The following is a 10,423-nucleotide window of genomic DNA, read 5'->3' on the forward strand; positions in this document are numbered from 1 at the left end:
GCCTCAGGGCCTGCTGTTCAGGCCTCACTCAGGGCTGTTGTCCAGGCCTTGGGACTGCAGGGATGAGGTTTGGCTTGACACTGCTGGGTGACCGCTGGACTGGATGAGCTCAGAGCTCTTTTCCAACAGAAAGGATTCTGTGGTTCCATGATTCTACCCGCTGCATTCAGCTAGGTCTATTTCAGCAGCATGACTTTGCTCAAAAAGTTCCCTCTTGCTCAGCTCCTTCAGCTCCTGGTGCTGAGCTGCTCATGCTGAACGAGACGACTCGGAGAGGCAAATACAGTCCATTCAATTCCTCCTGGGACACGGAGAGGGGAAGGCGTGGAAACAGGAGCATTGTTTGCTGTGGCCTCCTCTCTGCCCTTGATGCCTTTCAGCGCTTTGGAGCAGCCAAGAGCTTTCTCCAAGAGTGCAATGGAGCAGCTGTTCCTGCTCCCGGGTCTGGCTCTTCCCAGTCTCTGACCTTGCCTGCTTTTGTCCCTCTTGCTGTGCCTTCTGTTCCCCAGGGCTCGCTGGTTGCTGCCCAGGACTGTGGCACAGGCACAGATCCAGTGGTCCAGACCCTCCTTTCTGTGCCCTTGGAGCTGCCTGGCCACAGCAGCCTTTCCAGCTGGAAGCTCCACATGGACAGGGAGTCCCCAGCTCTGCTCCTTGCACAACCTCCAGGAGCCCAGGGCTGCCATCTCAAGTCCCTGCTGGCACTGAGGGCTCCCAGGTGCCTCAGGCTGCTGTGACACCGCTGCACACGGGAGGGAAGAAGGCCAGGGGCTGTGCTGAAAGTCAGCTCCATCTGCTGCTGCTGCTGCTGCTGCTGCTGCTGCTGCTGCTGCTGCTGCTGCTGCTGCTGCTGCTGCTGCTGCTGCTGTGGGGTCACTTGTGCAGCCCTGGCCCTGAGTCAGGGATCAGATCCAGGCCCTGCTGCTGCTCCCTCGGGATCAGCCCCAATTTGGTTGTTGCAGTCAGGGCCAGCAGAAGCGGTGGCTGGAGCAGCAGGTGCTGACAGTGCCCCAAGCCCCGGGGCTGGAGGGCTCCCTGGGCTGGGGCTGGCAGGGAGCTGCCCCTTGTTCTCCCTGCGCCCCAAGCCAAGCTGGGCCAGGCAGACGTGGGGCAGCAGAGGCAACAGGCAGCCTGCGAGTCTCTTCCAGGCCTGGCTGCTCAGAGTTTGGGCCTTGGAGCCTCACGTGGACAAAGGCAGCTGCTCCTGGTCCCTCTGTGTTGTGCCCGTGGTCAGCAGTGCTGCTCCATCAGTCTGTGCTCAGCAACGAGGAAAAGCCTCAGCCCTGCAGGGCCAGGAGCTGCCAGGCTCTGCCTCAGCAGCTCAGCCAGCAGGAAGGGAGCTGCTCCACACAGGAGCAAAGGACATTCCTGGGATAGGACGTGCTTTCTACTGAAAAGGAAAAAAAAGAGGGAAAATAATGAGATAAATTGGAAAAGATAAAAATAAAACCTAAGTGTGAGTGAAAAAACTTCTGTAACTTTGCATCAAGAGGTAAATGATCTTTTGAAAAAGAGAACTCCGTTATTTCCTTTGTAAATGTGCCGATGGCATGGATCCATCTCACTGACCTCAGCAGCCTTTTAAAAGATTTTGGGCTTTGTTTCCAACCCTGTTATTTTCAATTGCAGTCGAAGCAAGAGGAAATTGCTTTGTGCCCTCCCGGCTCCAAGCAGGACTGGGAATCAAAACTCTGTCAAATCCCAAATCCTTTAGAAGATGACCTTCCTTCTCACCCTGTTAGGAGCTGCACATTCCCCTTGAAACTGTCAGGGATTTCTTAAAGACTCAAAGAAGTCCCACCTACGGCTTTTTGCTCTGGTTTGGACGCGCAGAAGGGCAGTTCTCCATCCCTCAGCTCCAGACTGCACTGCCTCAGGAACACGGCCCACTCGCCAGCTTTGGCCCACTCGTGGCACTTCTAGAGGAGGAAGACAGAGCAATTGCACGGTTCCAGCCAATACAGAAGGAAGAATGGGACAGACAAAACATCCTGGGGAGATGCCAGCGTTTAGATGGGACTGTGGAGAGTTTGGTTCCTTGCCAATTGCATGTGTGTCCCCAGCTGCAATCTCTTGGCCTGCAGGAGAGTCTCACTCACCTGCCAAAGCAGAAAGCTCAGGCGCTGTGCTCGGAACGGGCTCGTCTGATGCAAAGCTCTCAGAGCAATGTGAGGGCAGAGCCAGCCCAGCTGTGCCCAGGGCTGAGCCCAGCAGAGCCCTGGCAGAGGCCAGAGCAGCCTCAGCACCCATGGAGCCCGGCTGCAAGGAGAGAAAGCAGAAACTGCCCGTCAGCCGAGGGCTCCTGTGCCCTCGTCCCAACGCCTGCGGTGCCCAGCCCACGCTGGCCGTGCCCAGAGCTGTGCCCAGAGCTGCCCATCACTGCTGCCTTTGGGAGCAGAGCAGGAGGGCAGGACATGTGCCCAGCCTGCAGCCGGCCACGGCACATCCAGCCCCTCAGCAGCTGCCCAGAGCCAGATGCCCCTGTGCTCGCTGCCATCTCCCAAAAGCTCTGATCCCACCCGGCCAAGCAGACAGGGACCCACCTCACGCCATCCAGGGCTGCAAGAAAAGCTGCTCCCAAACCATGTGCTCAGCCTTCTCCAAGGGCACCAGCCATCCACACCACAGCTGCTCCCAAGCACTTCCTGATCCACACTGGACCACCTAGAACGCTTCCTCTAGAAAAACAAAACACAAATGATCGAAAAGAGACTACAGACAAAAAGGGGAACAAGAATAAAGGGAAAAACTCTTATCTCTGTCAGGGGCTTGAGGAAGGCCCAAGCCCTACATGCTAGGGAAAAACCCAGCCATGGGTGTGAGGGAAGCCCACACTTTCTCTCTTCCCCCCTGCACTGCCCCCCAAAACAAGGCTGATCTCAAAGCAAACAAGGGCTGTGGAGCAGCCCAAGGCCTTCCTTGCCTGCAAAGCAAAGCAGCTGCGCACAGGTTCTGGAGTCCCACCTCTGCTCCCACCATGGGGGCTTGTTTGTGTCGGCCTGGCTGCCCCAGCCCCAGCCCCAGCCCAGGCCACGGTGGGTGCTGGGGGCTGTTGGCAGGGCCAGGAGCCAACTCCCATTGCGTAAGCAGCCCAGCCCATCCGCCCAGCCCTGCCAAAAAGCAGCTGGGCAGCCGACTGAAGACTTAGTTGCATCTGCCCCAGCAAAGGGGGAACCTTTGCTTCCCAGCCAGCCTGGGCAATGCCCAAATCTGGGAGCATTTCCCTAGGGGTGGACTCATCTGAAAATTCCCTGTGGAGTTTGGCTTTGAAGAAGGTGCCACAATCAAAGTCCATCACCTTCAGCTGCTGGGGGCCAGGTTGAGGAAGAGTTTGTCATCCTTGAGGCCATCCTTGAGGTCATCCTCGCTGTCTCCAGCAGCAGCAGCAGCAGCAGCAGCAGCAGCAGCAGCAGCAGCAGCATCCCCACGTGGTACAGCTTCTCCAGGGGCTCCTTCTCCTTCCCTGGGCTGAGAGCAGGCTGTCAGGGCTCTGCCCTGGGCCCCAGCTGTCAGGGAACCAGGACAAGCAGAACCAGCTTGGATGGCGGCCACCAGTGCTGGGCAGAGCAGCTCAGCTGCAGCACAAGGGCTGCGTGTTGCCATGCCATGACCCCGGTGCAGCGACACAGGCAGCACAAAAAGGTCTGGGTTCCTTTGCTTCTGATGGCCAAGGCATGTGTGCAGCTGGAACTTACCAGGGCCCTGGATCCAAGTGTGCCTGTGGCTCTCTCCCTTCTTCTACGGCGGAGGAATACCCTGCACCCAAGGATCACAGAACAGGTCTTCTAATGAGGGCCTGTCCAAGAAGTGCATGCATAAACACCGCCTGATCAGATCTTGGCACGCTGGCGAGAGAAACCACAAACTGCCGGTCAGCTAGAGCAGGCTCCTGTCTGCTTTGCCCCACTATTCCCATGCCCAGGCCATTCTGGATGCGCTCAGAGCTGGGCCTAAACTTTCCCATCAGCTCTTGGCTTTGGAGGAGAGCAGGACATGGGCCACCTCCTCAGCAGCTGCCAGAGCGCGATGCCCAGGAGCCCGCTGCTGCCTCCCAGCACGGGTATTCCCCCCGTGCGCAGAGAAGAGGATCCACCTTGAGAGAGCCGTGGTGGCAGCGAGAGCTGGCCCCAGCTGATGTTCCGGCCCCTCCTGAAAGGGTGCTTCCCGCAGACCATCTGGTGCAGCAGGATGCCCAGCGTCCAGATCGTTGCTGCCTCGCCGTGGTACCGGCCCAGGCGGGTCCATTCCGGGGGACTGTAGGACAGTGTTCCTATGGAATACAGATGGAGTTCAGCAGGGCGATGCTGCTGCTCCCAGAGCCTGGCCCCAGCACCCCTGGCCGTGCGGGGGCTGCATCAGTGGCACACAGGGTGACCACTGCCCTCTCGCCAGCACCTGGGACTCCAAGTGTACAAACTTAGGGTTGCAAAAGAAGCCAACCGGGTGTCGGAAGAGGGCAGTGGAAGCCCTGGCTAGGCCTGACCATGACATGCAAAGGAAAAACCCACTCAGTACTGGGGAAAAAACATGCCCTTATCCTCCCTGCCTGCATTGCATTGCCCCAAAAGTATTATGAAGCCAGGCAAACAGGGCGAGTGCAGCAGTGGGAGCCCTTCCTCTCGCCCGCACTCCAAACGGGCTGGTGCATTGGTGCTGGCTGCGCCTCTCTGCTACCCCCACCCACGGGGGTTTTTGTCAGCCTGGCTGCCCCAGCCCAAGTCCAGGGCAGAGTGGCTGGCAAAGGCTGCCAGCAGGGCTGGAAGATGCCTCCCCACCCAGCCCGGCTCAAAAGCAAGCCAGCTGGAGGCTCAGTCCCCTGCCTGGCAGCAAAAGGGAGAATGCCCGCTGCCACAGCCAGCTTGGGCTGTGACATGTTGGGCCATGAGATGCCAGGAGCGGGAGCACAGCCCTGTGTAGGCTCACCTGCAAAGTAAGTGTAGGCTGTGTCTTGCAGGTAGGTGCCACAGCCAAAGTCGATCAATTTGGCCTGCCCGCTGGCCAGGTCAACCAGGATGTTCTCTGGCTTGATGTCGCGGTGCAGGACCCCGCAGCTGGTGCAGTGCCGCACGGCCTCCAGCACCTGGCGGAACAGCTCCCGCGCCACCTCCTCGCACAGGAACCCCCGTGCCCGAATGAAACGCAGGAGGTCCTGAGAGCGCTCTGGCCGCTCCAGCACCATCACGATGTTGTTGGGGAGCTCGAGCCACTCCAGCAGCTGCACGACACCAGGGAAGCCGGTGGACACCTTGGCCAGCAGCACGATCTCCAGGGGTGCGCTGGTGCCGTCGGGCTGCGGGAGGAGCACGATGCCGTCAGCGGGGGCCGATGCCGTGCCAGGCCTGGGGAAGCCCTCAGCCAGGCCGGGATGCTCTGCGCCCTGCGCTGGGCCCACGCCCGCTCCCCCTCCAGGCGTCCTGGCGCCTTCCACCCTGCCGGCCGCCGCCTCATCCCCGCCCGGCACGGCCCGGCTTCTGCCGCTGGCCCCGCTCACTCACCAGCTCGTCCCAGTGCCGGATGCGGTTCCGCGGCACCCTTTTGATGGCCACCTGCAAGCCAAGGGCAGCAGCGGGCTCAGCTCGCCGCCCGCCCTGCCGAGACCCAGCCTCCTCCTCCTCCTCCTGCTGCGCCTCGTCCTCCCCCTCCGCGCCCTCCTCCTGCGCCCGCCGCCGGCCCCGCCGCTCACCGGGGCGCCGTCCGAGAGCCGCGTGGCCGAGAAGACGCTGCCGAAGCCGCCGCGCCCCAGCAGCGAACCCACCCGGTAGCGCTGCAGCAGAGCCTCCTGCGCCTTCCCTGCGGGCGGGACGCGGCTGTCAGCGCTCGGCCCGGGGCCAGCAACGGCCCCCGAGCGCCCCTCAACCGCCCCGGGCCGGCCATCCCCAGACGTTCGCTCTTTGGAACGGGACACGGGAGGCTCGGGGCCGGCGGCCGCGCTGCCGAGCGGCGCAGCTCGGGCCGGGGAAGCCGCAGCCGAGGCGGAGGGAGCGGCCACGCCGCGTGTGTCCTCCGCGGGCTCCGGGAGGGGCCGGGGCCGGGGCCAGGCTCGGGTCAGGCGGAGCCAAAGGGCGGCGATGCCGCCCCAGCCCCAGGCGCTGATGCCCGCCCAGCAGCGCCACCGCCAGTACGGCCAGAGCCGGGCGGAGGCGAGACCGCGGCGGGACGGCTGGGGCCGGGGACGGGGCAGCCCCGCCCGGGGCCGGGGGCGGGCCGGGGGCATGGCCCGGCCCGGCTGGGGGAGAGGGAGGCGGGGAGAGGAGAGGGACGCCGGGAAACGGACCCCGCGAGAAGGGTGCCCGGCAGCGGGAAAGGGAGGAGAGAGAGAATGAGAAAGAAAAAGAGAAATAAGAAGATTGCGTTAGCCAATCTGCTTCTGCCGCCGCTGCTGCCGCCGCTGCTGCCGCCGCTGCTGCCGCCGCTGCCGCTGCAACTGAAGCACCGGGGCCGTTTGTCCCCGTGTCCGTTCCCCGCTCGCCCCACGAGCCCCACGGCCGAGCCCCGCGCGCCCGGGGACAGCCCCTTAGTCTGTCCAAACACGGCAACTTTGCAGCGTTGAGCCCAGATGCAGAGTCCTGACTCCTGCCCACTGGCAGAGCAATCCCCTCGGTGGCTGCTGTGCCTTGTCCTTGCTGAGGGACAAACACTGTCAGGGCACATTCCTTGCTGGAGGATTCCGACCTGAGCCAAGCACTGCACTTCCATCTCCAGTGTTGCTTTGCAGAACAAACAGGGGGAGGAAAACTGTGTAGCTCATGGTATTTGAGAGTGTCTAAAACTGCCAAGTCACCGATCTGAGAGGTGAGGTGCATTTGGAATGAATGGGATGGAGAAGTAGTGCAACATGGCAAGGGGAGCCTAGAAATCAATGGAGGAAACCATCTTGGATGTTTCTTTCATTCTCATTTCACTTCTGGAAAGCTGTTTCCAGGAATCTTCTCCTGTCAGCTCTTCTCAGAAACCTCTCCTGGAGAACAAGGTGGAGCTGCTGTCCCAAGATTTGCCAGCAGTTGCAGCTTCCCTTGGCTTTGCACACTGCACGGTGTGTGCAGCAGGACTTTTGCAGCAAAGCAGGACAAACGTTTGGAGCACTTGACATGCCCTCTCTTTTCCTGGTGGGCTGGGGAGTTGTGCCACTGCTGAAGTTTTCATTGTGCCTGCTTGTGCTGGTTTTGGGCAAAGTTTGGGAGGAACCCTCCAAAAGGGGTCTGTCTAGAAAGCAAGTTCAAGCAGCCCCTCCCCCTACTAGTTCAGGAGAAGACTTCCCTCGAGAAAAGTGGAAGCAACCTGTTTATTTCACAAGAAAAGTATTGACAAGCCTGAAAAATGAATAATATTAAATGAAACGTCTCACAGCTCTGAAGAGATGGCAAATTCAGCAAGTCCATTTTGTGGCTTGTAGTTGGCTCACTCGGTCTCTTCCAAGTCCCTCTGGCGCTGGAATGCGGCGTCCCAGACCTCGATGGGCCACAGGTGAGAGCTGCCGGTGTTTTTCTGGGTTTTCAGTCCAGAGCATGTTGAAACAGTTCCAAGAAAAGCAAAGTCACAGTCTGAGGAACTTCTCTGCCTAAGCTAGCTAAAAACCAAGTTGCTAGACCTGGGCTGTGAAGGCACCGGGAAATTTCCAAATCTGGGCACTTGCGGTCCCTGCAAACACCAGGTCTGGATGGTGCTGGAGGCAGAACCTGGAGATTTCCAGCTTTTGGCTTTCAGTGCCAGTCATTTGCCGGCACTGGGCTTGGGCTGTGCCGGCACCAGGAAGTTTTCAGATCTGGGCGCTGGTGCTGCCAGCAAACAGCAGATCTTGGTCGTGTCGTTGCCAGCGACAGAAATCTGCCAGACTTGGGCTCTGGCAGAACTGGGAAGTTTCCGAATCTGGGCACTGGCAGTGCTGGGAAACTCTGGGTCTGGGTGGTGACAGAGGTGGCAAAGGAAAATTGCCAGATTGTGGCATTTTTGCCAGAAAATTGCTGCACTTGGGCTGCATGGCTATCGGGAAATTTCTGTATCTGGGCACGGGCAGTTCCGGGAAACACCAGATCTGGGCCGTGACAGTCCTGGCACCAGGAAGTTGCTGGGTTTTGTCTTGCTTTGACAGAAAATTGCTGCACTTGGGCTGCACCACAGCCAGGAAATGTCCGGATCTGGGCACAGGCAGCGGCAGCAAACACCAGATCTGCGCGGTGCTGGTGCCAGTAAGAGGACGCTGCCCTTTGGCTTTGGCTTTGCTTGCCAGAAAATATCTGCATTTGGGTTGTGCCAGCACTGGGAAGTTGCCAAATGTGGGCACGGGTGGTGCCAGCTAACAGCAGATCAGGGCAGTGGCGGTGCTGGCACCAGGAAATTGCTGGGTTTTGGCTTTCTGTGCCAGAAAATTGCTGGGCTTGGGCTGTGGCGGCAGTGGGAAGTTTCCATATCTGGGCGCTGGCGCAGCAAACAGCAGATCTGGGTAGTGCTGGTGCCAGCACCGTGAAGCTGCCGGGTTTTGGCTTTCTTTGCCAGCAAATGGCTGGACTGGGGCTCTGCCAGCACCGGGAAATTTTCCGATCTGGGCAATGGCAGTCCAGGTCTGGGCAGTGACAGAGCTGGCAACGGAAAATGGCCAGATTTGTCTTTCTTTGCCTGAAAAGTGCTGCACTTGGGCTGTGTTGGAACAAGGAAATTTCCAGATCTGGGCACTGGTGGTGGCAGCAAACACCAGATCTGGGCGGTGCCAGACCCAGAAATGTTGGAAATGAATTTGTAGAGAATTTTTAAGGTTTGATAGAAGCCTTATATAGTACGTATGCAAGGACGTTTCCAAGAAGGTTTATATAGTAGGTGCAAGTACCAGGAAGTTGCTGGGTTTGGGATTTCTGTGCCAGCAAATTGCTGCACTTGGTCTGTGCCAGAATAGAGAAATATCCAGATCTGGGAACTGGAAGTGCCAGCAAACACCACATTTCCAGAAGGACTAGATCTGAATCCCTCCCTCCCTCCCTCCCTCGTTTCCTTCCTTCCTTCCTTCCAGACTCTGTCCAAAATTTCTCTCATCTGCCTCACGATCATCGTGAAAAAGGCAGAAACCGGGACCAGCGAAAGAGGATCCTCTTTTGACATGCTGGTTTGGTGGGAGCGTGCCAGGGTGCTCAGGCCTGGAGCAGGGCTTCTGGCCTGCTGAGCCATTGTTTGCAGGTGTGTTTGCTGTATTGGAACACTGGACCTAGTGAAAGGAGAAGGGGCACCTTGACCTTTCTTGGCCTGTATCTGCTCTGCGACAATGGCCTGGAGTTTTCCACCCCCAAGCCTGGCTGGACTCTTTTCTGGAATGACCTTTTGGTGGTCTCCACAGAAGACCCTTCATCTACTGTACAACCCCCGTGGCAGATGGACTGAGATGGGAGAAGCCACTCCCTCCAAGACTGAGACATGAGACCCCTCTATGGAAAAGACTCCTTTTCTCCCCAAGGACTGAAACCTCTCAGCTGGGAGGGGAGGGGGGCAGTGTGTGTGGGGGAGAACAGCTGATCAAACGGAGATGTTTGCCTGCAGGTAGTGACTACTGAACCAAGAAAACAATGGCTCTCCCCCACTGCTGACCAGATGAGATCATAAGACTATTGTGTCTTTTTCCCCCCTTCTTCCCAACTTTCAATAGAAAATTCTAATAAAAACCCTCGAGTCAGCTAGCTATCTCGAGATCTCCCCAACGTGAAGGCGACTCCTCGACTGGATTTCCACTGGACTGGACCTCGAAGAATTACATCGCCTCTACATTGGTAGATATACCTATTCCCTCTCTCTTTTCCTTTCCTTTCCTGCAGGGTTTCTTTCTTTCTCTCTCTTTCTCTCTCTCTTTTCCCCAATCCCCTCCAATGCATTTTGCTGTGATTATTCAATAAAGTACACTGATTTTGATTGTTACTGCAAACCCCCTTGCCGTGTTGGTGTTTTGTACCCTGAGATCAGATAACAAACCATCACAATCCTGTCCGTGAGGGTGGATTGTGACACTTCCTTCCGCCCCTTCCTTCCTTCCACCCTCCCTCCCTTCCTCCCTTCCTCCCCTCATCCCTCCACAAGGTTCCCCCACCCTCCCAAAATCCCTGCCACTTCACCTTTGTGCAACACTATCCAAGACCCGTGCCCACAGGCTGTGAGGGTCAGCCCCCGATCATTCCTTGGTCGATGACAGGATCATGTGACAGGGATCCCAAATGCCTCGCTTCAGTGCCATCCAGAATTGTAGCCTCGCCTGCAGCATCCCAAAGATGGACTAGCCAGCTAATTATGGATTCATCAGATCGTCGGGTGTAATCCTTCCTTAGGCCACGGAGGTCCTTCAGGGAAAAGGACTCAATATTGGCTTCTGACCTTGCGCCTCTTGCTCTGACTCCTGATTTTATGTCAGGAAGTGTTGAAGGTCCTTCTCCTGCATCATCATCATCATCCA

The 10,423-nt window shown here is 58.2% G+C and overlaps 1 protein-coding gene across 1 annotated transcript; it reads right to left on the reverse strand.

Annotated features, from left to right (window-relative positions):
- Positions 1 to 4,570: 4,570 nt before the first annotated feature.
- On the reverse strand, positions 4,571 to 9,039 carry LOC119696279 (NUAK family SNF1-like kinase 2). The gene is made up of 3 exons (XM_038126004.1): positions 9,034 to 9,039; positions 5,496 to 5,807; positions 4,571 to 5,290 (listed from the first exon to the last, which is right to left on the reverse strand). Exons 1-3 carry the CDS (start codon positions 9,037 to 9,039, stop codon positions 4,571 to 4,573), a joined length of 1,038 nt encoding a protein of 345 aa, XP_037981932.1.
- Positions 9,040 to 10,423: the final 1,384 nt, after the last annotated feature.

The sequence above is a fragment of the Motacilla alba genome, unplaced genomic scaffold (genome assembly GCF_015832195.1).
Source record: "Motacilla alba alba isolate MOTALB_02 unplaced genomic scaffold, Motacilla_alba_V1.0_pri HiC_scaffold_28, whole genome shotgun sequence".
In the NCBI taxonomy this organism is placed as follows: Eukaryota; Metazoa; Chordata; class Aves; order Passeriformes; family Motacillidae; genus Motacilla; species Motacilla alba.

Bases quoted from the DNA above. Each gene is read 5' to 3' on its own strand.
- LOC119696279 (XM_038126004.1), bottom strand. The intron at 5,291-5,495 runs GTGAGTGAGCGG...CTCCTCCCGCAG, and splicing joins TCCGGCACTGGGACGAGCTG to CCCGACGGCACCAGCGCACC.